This window comes from Phocoena sinus, chromosome 9 (genome assembly GCF_008692025.1).
Source record: "Phocoena sinus isolate mPhoSin1 chromosome 9, mPhoSin1.pri, whole genome shotgun sequence".
Classification (NCBI taxonomy): domain Eukaryota; kingdom Metazoa; phylum Chordata; class Mammalia; order Artiodactyla; family Phocoenidae; genus Phocoena; species Phocoena sinus.
Window position 1 is genome coordinate 22981676 of NC_045771.1, and position 19297 is coordinate 23000972.

Here is a 19297-nt window from a genome sequence, read left to right on the forward strand (position 1 = left end):
CTGTAGCAACACAGCAACAGGCTGCTGTCGTCGCCTTGGTGGGTTCTTGGAGGTTGACTTCAGCGGTGTGGATGGAGCTCAGAAGAACAGAAGCCTACAGACTGCTGGAGAGTTCAACGTGAAGGGCACAGGGAGACTGAGAAGAGACCAAATGGCTCTGGGCAGCTCAACTCCCACAGCCAAAGGGTGGACCCAGATGGATAGACGGTGCTGTTTCTAGCTCTCCTGCTGACCTATCTGTGGCAAGTACAATTGTGACTGTTGCCCCAGAAGCCAGGGACCAGGAGGCCCAATAAGACGAGGTCTGAGGGACCCCCATGGGGGCAGCGGCCCTCAGTCTGCACTCTCCTTGTGCTGAGACTGTCTCGAGCCTGACCTCTCATTCACAGTGTCTCTGCCTCACTTACCACTAATGCACTTTACATCCTAAGCGGGGAGAGAAAACACAAGGTTGAAATATCTGGGGAAGGCTGTTCACGGAGCAACAGATGCAGGTGCAGACGAGCAGGCAGGAAGTGCAGACTCCAAACTAGGGAAGGCAAGAGGGGAGAGTTTTCTGAGGGAGGTGGTGGAGGTAGATGCGGGGTAAAGGGGAGGGTGGTCCCGTGGCAGGTAATGTGGTTCAGGGCCTGGAGAGCGAGCTGTGCAGGAGGACGCAGAGAGCACTGTTCTCGCCATATCACAAGGAAAAGATGAGAAGTAAGGCTGCTCACAGAGTGAGTGAGCTGGGTGAGGGGCGGTCCTGAAGGGGGGTCATACCTGCTCCCACCATGCCCAGCTGGAAAGAGAAAGTCTTTTGTGGGGGGTCTGCCCTGCATACGCCCTCCCCTCCCACCTCCACCACAGATCTACAACAAAAAGGGAAAATCCTTGATTTTTGTGGGTTTTATTGTGGTAAAAATATGTAACAGTTATCATTTTAACCATTTCCAAGTCTACATTTTAGTGGCATTAAATACATTCACGGAACTTCCCTGGTGGTCCAGTGGTTAGGACTCCAAGCTTCCACTTCACGGGACACCGGTTCGATCCCTGGTCAGGGAAATAAGATCCCTCAAGCCAGAGCGGATAAATAGATTAATTAATTAATTAATTAATTAATTCACAATGTTGAACAACCACCACCACTATCCATTAGAACTTCTTCATCAACTCAAACAGAAACTCCACACCCCTTAAACAACAGCTTCCCATTCTGCCCTCCCCTCAGCCCCTGGTAACCCCTATTCTACATTCTATCTCTATAAATTTACCCATTCTAGATAACTCATGTAAGTGAATTATACAATATTTGTCCTTTTGTGCCCGGCTTCTTTCACTTAGCAGAATGTCTTCAACATTCATCCACATTGCAGCATGTGTCAGAATCTCATTCCTTTTCCAGGCTAATAATCCGTTGTATGTATAGACCACATTTTGTTGATCCATTCATCTGTTGATGGACATTTGGGTTGTTTCCATCTTCTGGCTATTGTGAATAATGCTGCTACGAACACGTGTGTACAAGTATCTGTCTGGCTCCCTGATTTCAATTCCTTAGGGTGTATACCTAGAAATGGAGTTGCTGGATCATATGGTAATTCTATGTTTAACTTTTTGAGGAACTGCCAAATTTTTCCACAGTGACTACACCATGCCTTGAGCTATTTAAATGAAAAATGAATCTATTCCAAAAGCCTCATGTCCACTTGGCCTGGAAGCATGGTCTAACGTCCAGGTTCCGGAAGGCCACAGCCTCACTGGGCTGTGAAATGTGGGTGCCCCAGCTTAACGACAGGGTCAATGGAGAACTGGTGGCATCCAGGAGAGGGTGACCAAGAGGGGTCATGTCAAGTAAAAGTGGTTGATGGGAATTCCCTGGCAGTCCGGTGGTTAGGACTCCTCGCTTTCACTGCTGAGGGCTCAGGTTCAGTCCCTGGTCGGGGAACTAAGATCCCCCAAGCCGCACAGCTCGGCCAAAAAAAAAAAAAAAGTAAAAGTGATTGAAGGGACTGGGTGTTTGGCCTGGAGAAGAACAGGTGCTCCTCTCCACAAGGAGCTGTCTCCAGGCGTGTGAAAGGCTGTGACATGGCAGTGTGGAAAGGCCTTTCTGTAGCCATGGAGGGAGAAGTGGGCTGGGAGAAACCCACCAGGAGACCAACTTTGGCTGAACACTGCTCTGAGGGCCAGAGTCCACCGTGGCAGCAGTGCCCACACCCTGGGCAGTGGCGGCAGGTGGGAGAGGGGATTCCTGGGATGGGTCATCACTAAGGCTCCATGAACTTGGGAGGCCAGGGAAGAAGACAGCACAGAGCAGTAGCTCACACTTCCTGGGCTTCTTTCATTGTGGTTGTTCTGCCTTTGAACAAATGGGAAGGTTGAGCTGGGAGGATTTTTTGCAGTTGAAAAAATCTCACACTTTCCTTTTTACACAGGAAATCAGGAAGCACACAGTCTCGATACAAATGTAATTGCTGGATTATGGATTTTGCTTTGATAAATTTAAACACTCAAAATAAACTACTGGGGCTTCCCTGGTGGCGCAGTGGTTGAGAGTCTGCCTGCCAATGCAGGGGACACGGGTTCGAGCCCTGGTCTGGGAAAATCCCACATGCCGCGGAGCAACTAAGCCCGTGCACCACAGCTACTGAGCCTGCGCGTCTGGAACTTGTGCTCCGCACCAAGAGAATGCCGCGACAGTGAGAGGCCCGCGCACCGCGATGAAGAGTGGCCCCCGCTCACTGCAACTAGAGAAAGCCCTCGTACAGAAACGAAGACCCAACACAGCCAAAATTAAATAAATTCATTAATATATATATATATATATTTTAAAAAATAAACTACTGAAGAAGAGTCATCTTATTTGAATGGTTTCTCTAGGAGCTGGAGGTGCAGAAGAAAATGGTATCAGAGATAAGAGTTTTGAGACTGAAAGCTGCTTACTCGGGTATCCTTATGGCTTTGGACACCTCTACGGGTGGCTCAATAAATAAAACGTGAGCACACAGATACAGCATCTTGAGGATGCATTTCTTCTTTTTTTTTTTTTTTTTGCGGTACGCGGGCCTCTCACTGTTGTGGCCTCTCCCGTTGCGGAGCACAGGCTCCGGACGCGCAGGCTCAGCGGCCTATGGCTCACGGGACCAGCCGCTCCGCGGCATGTGGGACCTTCCCAGACCGGGGCGCGAACCCGTGTTCCCTGCATCGGCAGGCTGACTCTCAACCACTGCGCCACCAGAGAAGCCCTTAACTGTATTTTTAAAGAGCAGTGGCTAACACGGGATTTGTGTGTGGTAAGAAATGTAAGATGGGGAGAAAATCAATCTCTAGTTGGCCCTGACCCGCAAGACAAAACACGGACGCAGCCCCCAAACCCAGCAGCGGTGGCTCTACCCGCAAGTGGACCCAGCCGCCAGGAGCCTCGGGCCACTGCAGTGACCCTGCTGCAAGCAGGCGGTGTCTCGGGCTGTCGCGGATCAGGGACACACGCTGCATCCTCCCACCACCAGGGGGCGATGAGGAGACAAGGGCTACAGCCTGTCGGGCGGGGCGCAGACCGGGATTCTGACACCAGCAGGCTTTTGTTTGTGCGCCACGGAAGCCCCCGTCCTTCCCTTCTATTTACTCTCATCTCCTATTTGGTATACCTCCTGAGACCAAGAGGACCCCTTGTCCAACAGATCTTGGTCCGTGTTCCCATTCCCCATCCTCTCTGACATCTCTGCAGCGTGCAGCCCCACAGACTCCCTTTCTTCCAGGTTTCCTCTCCCTTCTCGTTCTCCGACTCCATCTGTAACAGTTCATCTTCTTCCTTCTGCTGCTAAATCAAAGGAGGCGGTCCGCAAGGTTCCCAACTCGCTGCTCCTTTCTTACCTCCGCACTATCCTGACAAGCTCTCGGTCCCAACCACGTGCTTGCACTGAAGTTGCAAACGTCTAAAGCTACACCTCTGGCCAGCCGCTCTCTTCTGAGCCCTGGTCCCCAAATCCCGAGTGCCTGCAGGGCATCTCCCTGAGTTTTCCACGCCACCTCACGTCCCCAGGGAGAAGGTCTGATTCACCTAGCTCATGCTTTACAGCCAGGTGACCAACCCTGGTGCAATCACGGAGGGTGGGAGGTAGTGGGTGGGAAGGGGGCGAAAGAGGTAGAGAGCACAGCCAACGTGGGGAGGCAAGGGGAGAACCAACATACAAACAGAGACCACAGGAAAAGGAGAAGTAAAACATATAGAAGTACAGGCAGAGCTAGAAGGAGAGCCAGGAGCGACAGTGTCAAAGAAGCCCAGACACAAGAGTCTTGAGAAGAAGGGAATGGACGCAAACAGGCTTTGGCAATTACCAAATTCCATCCACTCAAAGGCACTTCCCCACCCCCAACCCCACATTTGAACACAATGTGTCATACAACTGGCGGCATTTCATTGTTAATTGGTGATGAGTCTCCCACCTCACTCCACCCCAACCCCGCCTCGTTCTTAGCTGTACAGAAAATGATAGTATGGTTTGCAATCCTTGGAATTTTAGAATTAATGGAACAATGACATTTATCAAGCAATTTAGCTGGAGCAGTGGAGGCAGAAGTCTGAATGTAATGGATTGAAAAGAGGACATTCCACAAAACAACTGGGTCTAGGGAATTCCCTGGTGGTGCAGTGGTTGAGAGTCCACCTGCCAAGGCAGGGGACACTGGTTCGAGCCCTGGTCCGGGAAGATCCAACATGCCACAGATCAACTAAGCCTGTGCGCCACAACTACTGAGCCTATGTTCTAGAGCCCACAAGCCACAACTACTGAAGCCCACATGCCTAGAGCCCGTGCTCCACATCAAGAGAAGCCACCACAATGAGAAGCCCACACACCGCAACCATGAGTAGCCCCTGCTCGCCGCAACTAGAGAAAGCCCACGCGCAGCCAAAGAAAAAAAAAGGGAACATCGAGGAGTTCCATGGCCTAGTGGTTAGGATTCCGGGCTTTCACTGTCATGGCCTGGGTTCAGTCCCTGGTTGAGGAATTGAGATTCTGCAAGCGGAGCGGAGCGGCCAAAAAAAAAAAAAAAGTCAACGTCATAAAAGACCCCCCCCCCACCCCCGCGAAAGGGAGGAAACTGTTTTAGATTAACAGAGACTACAGAGACACGATAGCTAAACACAATATGTGATCCTTGATTAGATCACCGATCAAAAACTCATCCAGCTAACTGGGATAATTAGGAAAAAACGAAGATGGACCGTATTGATATCAATTTCTTGACCATGAAAATCCTATTGTTATAAATGAGAATGTCCTTGTTCTCAGGAGCTAAACTATTTAGTAATGAAGGATAATGATGTATGCAACTTACTTTAAAATAGTTCAGGAAAGAAAAGTGTATGTATATATATATACACACTTTTACATATTTTAACATTTTGCCACCTTTGCTAGGCATGTAAAATACACATAGATGCATATAAACTACATATACATTATATGTATATGCTGCTTTATGTAGAGATCCACAACTTAACAGTTTGCCACATTTACTTACTCTGATTATCTGTATATAAGAAATATATATGTAGATATACATATGTTTACATGTATGTATATATTTGTATTATATATATAATATATACACTTATTATATGTGTATACACACACACAACAAAATGTTAGTTCCTAAATCTAGGTCAATCGCTCTCAACTGGGGATGACTTTGCCTCCCAGATTTGACGATGTCTGGAGACGTTTGTGTCTGTCTCAGTTGCAGGGGTGCTACCAGCATCTGGTAGGTAGAGACCAGGGATGCTGCTAAACATCCCACAATGCACAGGACAGGCTCCCACACAACGAATTATCCAGCAGCCCCAAATGTGAATAGTGCCATGGTTGAGAACCCTGGTCTAGGTAAAGGGCCTGGGTGTCATTGCACTTTCTTTCAACCTTTTGGTAAGCTTGCAATTTAAAAAAATACAAAGTTGATGTAAAAAAAAAAAAAAAGCGAGAGAGGAAGAATATGTGACAGAAAGGTAAGGAAGTGGAGAAAAAAGTGTAAGCAGATTCTTTCCAGGATCTTGTCTATAAAGGGATGGATTACAGCTGGAGGGAAAGAAAGAAGGCACTCCTGTCCACCACACTGCCAGTCCCACCATGAAGAGTCACCCTACATGTCCTGCTTATAGCACCTGACCAGCAGACCTGCACCATCCTCAGGCACAGAGGTCAGACCAGTGGGAGACCCCAACCCCTGATAGCTCATCCACTGGCTACTACCACAGAGCCTGGTCTATGGTAAGATGAGGTGGGTCTCTGATTCTCTCACCTGTAAAGACCCTGAAAATGAGGCCCTTAGGAAGCTAACGCTTAGAGGAAGCACAGAAAGAGACCACGGGGTAGAGCTGGAGTCACAGGGCTCACGACAAGCTGAGGTTGTAGAAAAACAGAAACCTAGGGTAAGCAGAACTTAAGAAGTTGAGAAAAGATGTGTGCAGCACGGGGTGGGGGGCGTGGGGACAGAGGTCAGCAGCTGGTAGAATTACTACAGCAGCACAGGAGTGAGGATCACCGCCAGCTGCTGAGCTCCCTGACTCTGACCTGAATCCTGGCCCCTGAGGGTCCCACTGGACCTGCAGGTTCTCATCTCCCATCTCCCTGGTCTCTGTGCTCTTGTTCAGTTCCTGTGACCTGTCATGCTCCCCCCCTGCCTTTGCAGAGGCTCTGCCCCCTGCCTAATTTAGTCCTAGTTAACGCCTTCCTAGGACAGATCCAGGTTTTGTGGCACCCTCTTTAAGAAAAACCAACAGCCGGAATACAAGATCAATAGGGCTTCGCCAGCTCTCCCTGACACCACCTCTTCCAGTCTCAACTCTAGCATCACTTCCTTGGTTACATCTACTTGCCCTCTCTCCCTCCTCCACTAGGTCAAATCCCTCCATATGTAATTCTGTGCTGTCCAACCCAATGGCCACTGATTACATGAGGCTATTTAAATTTAAATGAATTACAAGTAAATCAAATAAAATATCCAGCTCTTTAGTCTGCACTGGCCATATTTCCCATGCTCAAGAGCCACAGGTGTGGGTGGCCATAGTGTTGGACAGAACGAATATAGAACATTCCCATCGCTGCAGAGAATTCTGTCAAACAGCGCTGGTCCACGTTGTCATAGCACTAACCAGTGACCATTCACCCCCGTCCACCGCAAGGCTGAGCCCCATCACACGTCTGTTGGCCTGACTGCTGTCACTCCAGGGCCTGGCACATAGCAGGTCCTCCATAAACATTCATTAAATGATTTGATGACTGTGCCATTCTTACTGTTACAGGGATCTCCTTTCAAACCCTGTTTCCAGACTATGGTGAGCCCCCATCTCTGCTTTTTAAGGTGGGGGAGCCCTTCCTTTTCTAGGCTGAGGGAAAGGAACTGGCAGAGAGGGAGAGCATGAAAGTACAGGAGAAAGACCTGTCCTAAAACAAAAATACACACTCTTGGGCTTCCCTGGTGGCGCAGTGGTTGAGAGTCCGCCTGCCGATGCAGGGGACGCGGGTTCGTGCCCCAGTCCGGGAAGATCCCACATGCCGCGGAGCGGCTGGGCCCGTGAGCCATGGCCGCTGGGCCTGTGCATCCGGAGCCTGTGCTCCGCAATGGGAGAGGCCACCACAGTGAGAGGCCCGCATACCGCAAAAAAAAAAACCAAAAAAAACATACTCTCCCACATATGGAGATATATTCATATCACCACATAAGAAAAAGCCCAAGAATATACCAAATATGCCAAAATGTTGGTAGAGCTTATCTCCAGATGGGTTAATTGGGGTGAATCTAATTACCTTCTTTGTGATGTTTGTTTTTCCAGAGTGTTCCCTGGGTACGTTATTAAAGGGATAATTAAGTAAACTCTACACCCAAAAATGGAAGGGAAGGGATTCAGAAGCCTAGTGGAAGTAAGTCCAAACATGCAGTCTTCCCTGAGGACTATGTGAGGGTGGACAGAAGGTTGAAGGGAACTATTCAGCCCTGAGAGCCTCTGATTCCCCATGAAGGGGAAGAGGAGGTGAAGGATGAGGCTGGATAAGTGACTGGGACTAGAGCTGTGGTCTCCCTTCTAGCCCCAAGTCTAGTGCCTGCCAGATGGGGCTGCTGAAAATATGTTGTTGAAGGATGAAATGAAGAATAAAAAGAGGATGCAGAAAAGGCCACTGTTCTGGGCACCTGTTCTGGCAACTGGTACCCACCCTCACCTCCTTATCTCCCAGGCTTTTTGGACCTTTGCTAGCTAACTGTCATCAACTTGTTAAAATGAGATATAATTCACATACCGTAGAAATCACTATTTTAAAGTGTACAATTCAGTGGTTTTTAGTATATTCACAATGTTGTGCAACTGCCAGCACTGTCAATTCCAGAACACTTTCACCACCCCAGAGAGGAACCCCTACCCATTAGCAGCCACTTCCTATTTCCCTCTCCCCCTAGCAATCATTCATCTACTTTATGACTCTATGGATTTGCCTATTTAGGACAGTTCACATGGAAAGAATTACACAAGATGTGGCCTTTTGTGTCTGGCATATCTCACTTAACTCAAGGATTTCAAGGTTCATCCATGTTGAAGCAGGTATCAGAATGTCATTCCTTTTATTTTTTAAAATATATATTTGGTTGCACTGGGTCTTAGTTGCGGCCCCCTGGCTCCTTAGTTGTACCATGCGAACTCTTAGCTGTGGCATGCGTGTGGGATCTAGTTCCCTGACTGGGGATCAAACCCGGGCGCCCTGCATTGGGAGCGTGGAGTCTTAACCACTGTGCCACCACGGAAGTCTGTCATTCCTTTTAATGGCCAAGTAACATTCCACTGTATGGACAGACCACATTTTGTCTAGCCATTGTTAATGGACATTTGGGTTGTTTTTACTTTGGGGCTATGAATGTTTATATACGAGTTTTTGTGTGAATGTATATTTTCAATTCTCTTAGGCATATACCTAGGAGTGGAATTGCTGGGTATATGGTTTATAGTAACTCTACTTATAACATTTTAAGGAACTGCCTGTTTTCTACAGCAGCTGCACCATTTTACATTTCCATCAGAAACGGACAAGGGTCACATTTTCTCCACATCCTCGCCTACACTTGTTATTGTCCTTCTTTTTAATTGTCATCAATTTTGCAAGGGGCACTGCCATTCTAAAAAATGCCCTCTCTCGGGAATTCCCTGGCGTCCAGAGATTAGGATTCTGGGCTTTGACTGCACAGAGGGCCCAGGTTCAATCCCTGGCTGGGGAGCTAAGATTCCTGCAAGCTGCGTGGCTCTTGGTCCTCTCTCCACAGGCATTGCCAAATCCTCCTTCCTGCTCTGGGGACATTGTGCTTGTCCCTGTATTCACTGTTCATGGGGCGCTGCCTCCTCCCCCCACACTTGAGCAGAGCCTTCCTCACAGAAAGGATGCTTCCGCCACAGACCACGTGTGGCCTGTGTGTGGGCTTTCCCATCACAGCTCCTTTCACACGCTCTCCTTTGAATCCTCATCCACAGGAAGGATCAGGATCCTGGCCGATTTGAGTTTGGCGAAATAAAAATAGCAGCGTTCAAGGACCTATTTTATCATCAGAGGCACTCCAGGTGTCCTAGAAGGGCCGTCCCACCCTCCTCTTAATCACCTTCATCAACTGTATGATGTTTTATTGAAGCTGAAATAGAAATGTAGCTGCTGTCACAATAGAACCTGGGCATCAGCCCCCTTCACCAGGCTGGGAGCACCTGAAGGGCAGGAACCCTGTCTTATCCTCCTAATGCCAAGCATAGGAGATACCCAATAAATTGTTAAAATGAGATAATTTTGTTGAAGAAAGTTTTAAATGGAATATTTCACCAAAAAAATTGAATTTCTCTCGAAGTAAAATGTGCCACAACTTTTATATGGCTTGCGTGTGATAGTTCATGTCATATACACTCACTATACCACCACCATAGCTATTTAATTCAAACTTCCTAACAGCTTCTCAGAACCCCAGCATTGCAATGAGGACAATACTAAATAGCCTTTAGCCACTCTGCTAAAACCTGGGTGGAGACCCCGAGTGCGCAGCGCCATCCAATCAGGTCAGTACTTCTTCTATTCCAATGCTTACAGTCCTTTCTGCTCATCATTTAACCATCTCAAAAGAAGAAAGCATTGCCACCTCCAGATGATCTCCTAAGCCTGTAGAAGTCTGCTGACTGGCATGTCTGTCCTCCCCTCAGCGATGTTATCCTGCTGTGGACAAGATCAGAAGGCAGCAATGCACATGCCACTTCCCCAATGTTCCCATAAACATAACTGCTCAGACACGAGCTCCTGAACCCAGCCAGGTGAGGCAGAGGAGGGCCTTAGACATCCTACACGTTCAGAGATTCATCAAGTCTTTCAGCATCTGGTGTGGCAGCAGGAACTAGAGCAGTATCTCCACGGGTCTGGTCCAGCAGCAGCGCAACGTGGGAGTTTACCGGAAACTCAAATTCCTGAACCCTGCTCTTCCTACTGGGTAGGGCCCAGCAATCTGTGCTTTCAGGAGTCCTCATGTGACCACGGTGCACACCCAGGTTTAAGAAGGACTGGACTAGAGTTGGTGTGTCCACAAACAGAAACTGCTCGGATCCAGCCCAGCAATCTCAGCAGAGTGGGAAGGTGGCCCTGTTTCCCAGGTCTGTAGACAGAACAGAAAAGATCCCTTCAGGTTAAGAGGAGGACCAAGTTTCACCTGAGCTGAGCCAGGGCTCCTCTGGCAACCAGCCAAGGGCTCACACTGACTCCGCACAGACGGTATAGCTAGACAAGTGTCATCCCCAGCAAACTCATGTGGGTTCTGAGCACCTCACTTCTCTGGTACAAAGATTCACGGGATTGCCTTTTTTCTCTGATATTTATAAAATCCTGAGTCCTGGGTTATAGACTTCCTTAGCAAGCTTCATGAACGTTTGAGATCCTCACAAGGCAGCCTGTGACATAGGTCAGTACTTCTTCTATTCCAATGCTTACAGTCCTTTCTGCTCATCATTTAACCATCTCAAAAGAAGAAAGCATTGCCACCTCCAGATGATCTCCTAAGCCTGTAGAAGTCTGCTGACTGGCATGTCTGTCCTCCCCTGAGTCCTGGGTTATAGACTTCCTTAGCAAGCTTCATGAATGTTTGAGATCCTCACAAGGCAGCCTGTGACATCGTTATAAGTAATTCAAACAAACTAGATCGTCTCTGGACTGGTGCTGCCTAGAGGAATCAACTTCAAGCTCAGAATTGTGAATGGAGACAACAGTGCAGGTGTCAGCGCCAGGGGAGGTGGCAAGACGTGCCAGGAAGACAGAGCAGGAGGCAGGGATGGGAGGCTATGTGATTTAGAGATGGTGCTTACGCTTAAAATGCCTTTCCTTCCAAGTTTCACATTTGGGGCTGAGCAGAACCAACTGCAGTTTTCTCTTTTAAGTGTCTCCACACAGGCTGGGGAGATCCCAGAATATCATCAGCAGAATGCCCAAGGCAGGCTTCCCTGGTGGCGCAGTGGTTAAGAACCTCCCTGCCAATGCAGGGGACACAGGTTCAAGCCCTGGTCTGGGAGGATCCCACAGGCCATGGAGCAACTAGCCTGTGTGCCACAACTACTGAGGCCGCGTGCCACAACTACTGAAGCCTGTGCGCCTGGAGCCCGTGCTCCACAACAAGAGAAGCCACCACAATGAGAAGCCCGCGCACCGCAATGAAGAGTAGCCCCCGCTCGCCGCAACTAGAGAAAGCCCGTGCGTAGCAACGAAGACCCAATGCAGCCAAAAATAAATAAAATAAATTTATTAAAAAATAAAAAGAATGCCCAAGGCACATTTCTAGCACCAAATCCAAAGCTCAGACTCAGCCAAGTTTAAAAGAAAGTCTGCAGAAGGTGGGAAGATGTAAGTGTGTAGAAAAAGACGAAGAAGAGTCGGGTGAAAGAGAAAGGAGAGAGGGACCAGTGCTGACCGGTCCCCTTCTCCCTGTGCTCCAACCACTGACGCTATCAGCTCATTTGAGCCGCTGTTCCTGCACACTAGCAGGTTCAGAGCAGGACTGACAACCCTGCTCTCTACCGCTGTCTGTGGCTAATTCGAATCAGACAAGAGTCAGACCTCTGAGAAGAAAATTATAGAAACAAAATATTTATTATTTTTCCAGAAAAAGATGACGAAAGGAAACTGTGCCCAAAAGAGGGACACATAAGCAAATTCTGTGCTTTTTGCCATGTCTTCTGTAAATAACAGACCCCCTTTGGTAAAAGAAAACAACTCATGCACGCTAGAACTGCCTTTGGAGAGCGAGGTTTAATTCTGACCCAGACTTATAATAATTTTTTAAAGTCCTATCAATTCCATCACCGTGTGGGAATTACTCAGATTTTTTTTCCCCCTCTTCTAAAAAACCAAAGTGGCTCACCATACCCGGGTTTAGCTGAGGAAGTAAAATGCATTTAGCATTAACTACCACTGAAAAGCACACTTAGCTTGCATCTCAAATTGTCTTCAGTAAAGTCTATTTTGCTTGCAACAGTGGTATTATCCTGATTTTTTCTACTACAGAGGACAGAAGCTGGGAAACGGTCTGGCTTAAGTCTTGTTTTTCCCCTTCTTTGACTTGGTAGCGCCTGGCCAGCGGAAGCCGCGCAGGTGCAGGCAGCCAGCGACGTTGTGGGCAATGTAGTAGAGGTTCAGCATCGCGGCGGGGCTGAGGATGTCCACTTCCGGTTTCTTCTGCTTTTTCCCACGGGACTGGCTTTGGCCTTTTCTTTTCCCTTTACCTGGCTTTCAAAGACAGGTATATATACGGGGCGAAAATTAGCTTTTATAACATTGACATTATATAATTTTCTACATTTCCTACCGAACTTAAGAAAAAAAATTCCTAAAAGTTAAAAAACTGTGACAACAACAAAAACTTGAAGTGGGAAGAGAAGTCATATGCAGTCTGATTCAACAAATGCCTTTTAAGACCCCCAGTTTAAAAGAGATCCAACCTGATTCAAGCGCCCAGAGACTGGGAGAGCAAGGCGGAGAAACTGAGGTACGACTCAACACCTAGATATTGTGAGCTGTGTCATTCACCGAGAGGGTGAACTATAACGAGGTGACCCAGGGCGAGGAGAGAAGGCGAAGGGACAGAGAGCTCCGAGGGGAATGAGTGTACGGGGAAGGGAAGGCTGGTGCCAAGGTTAATTCTCATGGATCATGGCTCCCCAACTCTCACACACCTCCCCAGAGAAGACACTCTTTTAGCAGAAAAGCAGCGTTCTCCTGTTTCCTTTCTTTCAAAAACAAAACAAAACAAAACAAAACAAAAACTAACCACCCCCTGCTGCCAAGAACACTAAAAAAAAAAAAACACCCAACCTAATGCAACTAATGTGTGGACCCTGCATTTTGATTAGAACAAACAAGCCATGAAAAGACATTTTTTTAGGCAATTGAGGACATTTGACAATATCGAGTAATTGTTAATTCTATTAGGTCTGACAATGGCATTGGGTCATGGAAGGAAATGTTTCCACATTTCAGAGGTGCACACTAAAATCTGTAGGCATGAAATGAAAGAAGGCCTGAGATTTGCTTTAAAATACTGCACCTTCCTCATCCCCCTCCCCCCCAAATAAAGTATAGTTGAAGCAAATGTGGCAAAATGCTTATAATTTCTGAATCTGAGATATGGCTATATAGGGATTCATTTTAGTATTCTATTTTTGTGCATGTTTAGAAATTTTCCTAATAAAAATTAAATTAAAACAGATAATTAGGATCAAATACATATTTTGGCATTTGTTATGCGATAGTCTCTACCTCATTAAACAGTCACGAGGATTAAGTGAGGCACGAACATAAGGCACTTAGCCCGTGTCTGACATGAAGAAAGCACTCAGTGAAGGATGTTGCCATCACCTTTATCACTGCTAATCCTCAGAGCTGTGTTTCAAGGGAGGGAGGTATCATTTCCGTCTTAAAAATGTAAATGCAGAGGCTCTGCAAGGTCCCAGTACAAACCAGCATCCACCAGGCTCAGGCGTTGTGCTCTGGCCACAAGCACACTGCCAAGTTAATGCCCTCCCGGCAAAGGAATGGCTACCATCCTAACCTGGGAATAAACTATCTCCAAAGTTTTGCTAGAGCTGCACAAAGCTGAATGGAATTCTCTATGTCCTATGACCCACCCATACAGAAAATAAATGATGGGAATGCATTATTGAAAAAGTGTCTCTTCTAGGCAAGGGAAAGGAGGAGTGTATAAGTTATCAAGAATGCCTGCAAGGGCTAAATGTTTGTGTAAAATAGATGTCCTGTTCATAGCATCTCACTTAAAAAATGTCCCAAGTTAAACAAAGAGAAACATAGTCAATGTGTTAAAAACACTAAAATACATTTTGTGAAATGAAATGGAGGACACTCCTAGATTCAAAACCCAGAAAGGAAGATGAGATATATCTTGCAACACAGTGGCCCAGCTTCTGTGAGGAAATCCAAATGAAGAGAAACAATATGGAGTCCCATATGATAACTGCATCTCCTGATAAAGCATCACCTTGGGGTGTGGGATGTGCACTGCCATAAGCTCTTAAAGATTTTGAGTTTTGGCTTCCTTTCTGATTTTATACTTTTTTGCATGTCAAACACGCTTGACCTGGAATAACTGCCCCCAATAATGTGTGTGTTTTAATCTCTAAAACGGTTTGAGAACTAAGATCCACACCAAAGTTTGACATTTTTATTCAAAGTTCTCTTCTTTTTGTAGATGATTCTAAAATTCATATGGAAATGCAAAGAACTCTGAAAAAGAACAAATTTGAAGGACTAATACTACCTTATTTCTAGAGTTATAATAAAGCTTCAGGATACAGACAGTATGGTATTGGTATTAAGATTAATAGAATAAAGAGTCCAGAAATAGATCAACACATACACAAATAATTGATTCAACTGATTTTCAACAGAAGCGCCAAAGCAATTCAGCAGAACAAGGATAATCTTTTCAATAAATGGTGCTGGAACAATGAATACCCATTTGCAAAAAAATGAACTTCGATCCATATTTGCACCATATGCAAAAATTAACTCAAATGGCTCATAGACCTAAATATAAAACCCAAAACTATAAAACTTATAGAAGAAAATGTAGAAAAAAACCTTTGTGACCTTGGGTTAGGCAAAGATTTCCTGGGTATGATATCCAAATTGATGTCTGTGAAAGAACAAATTGATAAATTCAACATCAAAATTAAAACTTGTGCTCTTCAAAAGATATAGTTAGAAGAATGGTAGACAAAGCCACAGATTGGGAGAAAATATCTGCAAATCATAAGTCTTGAATGTGGTGATGGCTTAATGAGTGTATGCCTATGCCAAGCTGAAACTGTACATTTTAAATATGCACAATCTATTGTACATCAATTATACCTCAATAAGTCTGTTAGGAAATTTTTGTAAGGGAGTGAAAGTTTTCAGTTTCTGAGCTGGTTGGTTGCTTGAACGCAACTCCATGGCTCTTGACTATTCCTGGGTGCAGAACACAGAGCTCCTGACTTAAAACTCTCCAAACTCCTTAGTGAAGACCATTCCTTCTTTCTAGTTCCCAAACTCGCCAAGCTCTTCCCTGATCCCTCCTCTTCCTGATCTTCACAGAGAGCATAATTTGTTTCTTACCTTTGTGCTAGCCTCTGCTCAAAAACCACCTCTTCAGAAAAACCTTCCAGACATCATGCCTCTATTCTATCTATAATTAGGGTGACCATAGAATTTATTGCCCAAAACAAGGCACTTCAACAAACATTAACTAGCACTGTTCCAGGCAAAGGGGGAGGAGGTACAGATGGCCTCTTAAAAACCCTCCCAGGGCTTCCCTGGTGGCGCAGTGGTTAAGAATCCGCCTGCCAATGCAGGGACACGGGTTCAAGCCCTGGTCTGGGAAGATCCCACATGCCACAGAGCAACCAAGCCCGTGCGCCACAACTACTGAAGCCTGTGCGCCTAGAGCCCGTGCTCTGCAACAAGAGAAGCCACCGCAATGAGAAGCCCGCGCACTGCAACGAAGAGTAGCCCCCGCTCACCGCAACTAGAGAAAGCCCACGCGCAGCAACAAAGACCCAATGCAGCCAAAAATAAATAAATAAAATAAATAAATTTAAAACAAAACAAAAAAACCCTTCCCAGCAGTGTCACTTTCTATCTCCTTACCCTAAGCATTCACTATTTAATAATATTTTTTTGTTTGTGTATTTATTGTATGTTTCCCTAACCAGAGGTTTTGTCTATGAGTTCACTGAACTTTCAGGACCTAGAACAATGTTTGGCATATTGTAGGGATGAATAAAATATGCTGAGTGAATAAAATGCAACTCAGGGAAAGCAAATGTAGATTTCTCCTTCTCTGGATTTTAAGATGCCTCCTACATTCATTTAACAAATTTTTAACAAATACTTCCTGTGCATAAGGTCTCATGTTAGATGGAGAGAAAAGCAGATCTGGGCTCCCGCCCTCAAGAAACTTACAGTCCAGTGAGGGGGAAAATCACAAACACATTTAGTCACTATCTATGCTGTGAAGGAAGCCCAGGGTACATGGCATTATGATGACATGGGATGGGCAGGGAGTGACCCTCGTCTGGGACATGAAGGAAGAAGGATTCCTGAAGAATGGCCTGTGGGCTGAGGGGTAGGGAATTCCCAGGCAGAGCAAACAACCTTTCAAGTCAAAAGGACCAAAAAAAAAAAAGGTCAATGTGACTGGCCTGTAAGCAACAACCATGGGGGCAGTGAGAGGAGTTGAGGCTGGAAAAGTAGGCAGCGTACAGCTGTAGCCTGTAGGCCTTGCAAGCTAAGGTTTGACCTTTATCCAAGGAGCAGTGAGAAGCCATCAGCTTAAATGGCTTTACTTATTAAACCATTCTGCTTCAGCTTCCTGGCCTCTGAAAGAAAATGGCAGTGTCAACCACGTGAAGTAACCAGGGAATAGCTCTCAATTTAAATCAAGAGCTATTTATTTAGTGCTTTTACATGCAACACACTGGAAGAAACACAGGTTTACCAAACACATTTCTATACTACAGTCTAATGGGGGTGAGGATTAAGACTTTCCAAGAAACAGGCAAAGCAAAGTAAGTGAGGTGCAGGAGGCTACGGATGCTTAGGAAGCAACAGGGGAGCAGGAGGTACTTCAGAGGTGGGTCTGTCTTTAAGTAGATTGATCATTCGAGGTGGGGAAGGTGCAGAAGACTTCCAGAAGAATGTAGGTCTATGTGGGATGTGGTTTTGTTTTTGTTTTTTAAAGCAGAGAAGATAATATGGTAGATAAAGCTCAAGAGGTTGAGGCCCCCTTACCAAGGGCTCCCAGCGCCAAGCTCAAGCAGAGCAGTGCCTAGTTCAGCAGACAGTGGAAGTCCCTCAGGACCTGGTCACAGCCATTATGGGTTGATCAAACTGGCAGGGAAGGACAGAGGAGATGGACAGCCCCTGAACAGTGATAGGGGGCTACTGCCAGAACCAGGCAGGTGGTAGTAAGGAGCAACAGTGGCAGGCAGGTCACAAGAGACTGGATGAGGACTCGGGAACAGGAATGCTTTCGAGTTTGCGGCCAGGAGAATGAACGTGCCATTGGGAAGTACAGAGATGGTAGTGGTTAAAAGAGCTGGATTTTGAACACAGTTTGAAAAGGCTCTCTGATGGAGAGATCCAGCAGGAAGTTGGAAATGAAGGTTTGGCGTCAGTGAGGCTTGGTTTAAGATGTAGCTCTGTCAGCCAAAGACTTGGGGTTCAGATGGAAGTAAGGATGTTGCAAGATTTCCTGGGCAGAAACCCAAGAACTCCCTGCACAAAAGGTCTCCTTCCAAAGCCTTTCCTCAAACTGAGGTTGGAAGGAAGAATCACTGTCTACAGCGGGCACTCTGAGTCCCACCAAGGCTTATTTTCTAATTCCGTAATCCACCGAGAGGAATCCTACCTGGGACGCTAGCAGGGGCAGCAGAAGCTAGATGCCTGGCAAGTCGCCGTTGGCACATACTGGCGCCCTGGGCATTTATTTTCTGGGTGTGAAAATTGCTCAACAGAACCGAGGGACTGCAACCAACCAACCAACTCTCTCTCTCTCTCTCTCACACACACACACACACACACACACAAAGGGCTCAGCCTGATTCTGCGGTTGCCATCCCTTTGGGTGGGCGCAGACCACCTAGCAAACCCCTCTCCCACCTCATCTTGACCCAAAGCGTTCAGATCACTGGACTGGACACCACCACCAACCCGAGGAGATAAAGGCACCAATCTCGTGGCGCGGACAAATCTTAGTAAAGCGTGCCTCCACGAGGCAAACGGTATTAAACTAATTTAACAAGAGCCTGGGAACCTCTTACACTTAAATAAGACGTGTATTACCATGGTAATGCTTTCTCAGTTGAGCAGGTGAGTGTGACATAGATTCCTAATCCTCAAAGAGACCCCAGTTCTCCGCGTCGTTTGGGGTCGGCGCCCCCTCGCCCATTCCTGCGGCTCACGGGACTGCCACGTCCGCTCTCGCCCCCGAACGGCCACAGACCCGGGACCTCGCCACGCTTCTCAGGAGCCCGCTCCCGCGGCGCGGCGCGAGGAGGCCGAGGCGCTCAGGGGAGCCCGGCGGGGTGAGGGGGCAGTCAGCCACTGGGCCGCCGCCACTACACGCTGGGACACCCACCGCAACGAGTTGCGGGCTGCGCGTCTCTGACGAGCGCGCCTCGCGGGCTGAGGCGCCGGGCTCACGGGTGCCGGCGGGCGGTGAGCAACACGCCGCGCGGCGCGCGCCGCGGGGGGCGGGGCCGCTCAGTGTTTACCTGTTGCCAGGACACCGGGGCCTGGCGCCCAGCCGTTGGACTGAGCCCGGCCCGCCCAGCCCGCCCACAATCGCCTTTGTGAGAGCGGCCGCCGTCCATTTCACCTCGCGCGACTGCGGCTAAGGTTGCGAACGCCCGGAACCCGGGCTCCGCGCGGGGGAGGCTGGCTTTGGGCGACCGAGAAGGGCGCAGGCGAGCTCCCGGCCAAAGCCGGCCGGGCGGGCGATGCTCCGCGTGTACCGTACTGACCTTGGAGTGGGCGGACTCGGCTGTGCGTGAGAGCTAGGTCACTCACTGGCTGACGTTGGAGAAGTTATCGAAGACTCCATGACCGTTTTTGGAAAATGAGATAAAGCCTTTGAGGATTGAAATGAAAATAACATGGGGAAATGTTTGTAAAAGAGCCTGTAATAATACAAACATTACAAAATGTTTTGTTTTTTCTGCGGTACGCGGGCCTCTCACTGTTGTGGCGTCTCCCATTGCGGAGCACAG

The 19297-nt window shown here is 47.4% G+C and overlaps 2 protein-coding genes across 3 annotated transcripts in view; both read right to left on the bottom strand.

Annotated features, from left to right (window-relative positions):
- Nucleotides 1-12265: 12265 nt before the first annotated feature.
- SMKR1 (small lysine rich protein 1) lies at nt 12266-16440 on the bottom strand. The gene is made up of 2 exons (XM_032642562.1): nt 16420-16440; nt 12266-12761 (listed from the first exon to the last, which is right to left on the bottom strand). Exons 1-2 carry the CDS (start codon nt 16438-16440, stop codon nt 12567-12569), a joined length of 216 nt encoding a protein of 71 aa, XP_032498453.1. The 3' UTR covers nt 12266-12566.
- Nucleotides 12632-19297, bottom strand: part of STRIP2 (striatin interacting protein 2) — a 56926-nt gene continuing 50260 nt past the window's right edge. The window contains exons 21-22 of one of the 2 annotated variants that reach the window (XM_032643610.1): nt 19052-19158; nt 12632-12761 (exon numbers count right to left, since the gene is read on the bottom strand). In XM_032643610.1, coding sequence (XP_032499501.1) covers nt 19094-19158 — 65 coding nt within the window. In that variant the 3' untranslated portion in view covers nt 12632-12761; nt 19052-19093. Of the gene's footprint in view, nt 12762-19051; nt 19159-19297 lie in introns of those variants that run through there. The other variant, XM_032643607.1, reaches the window with a different exon arrangement.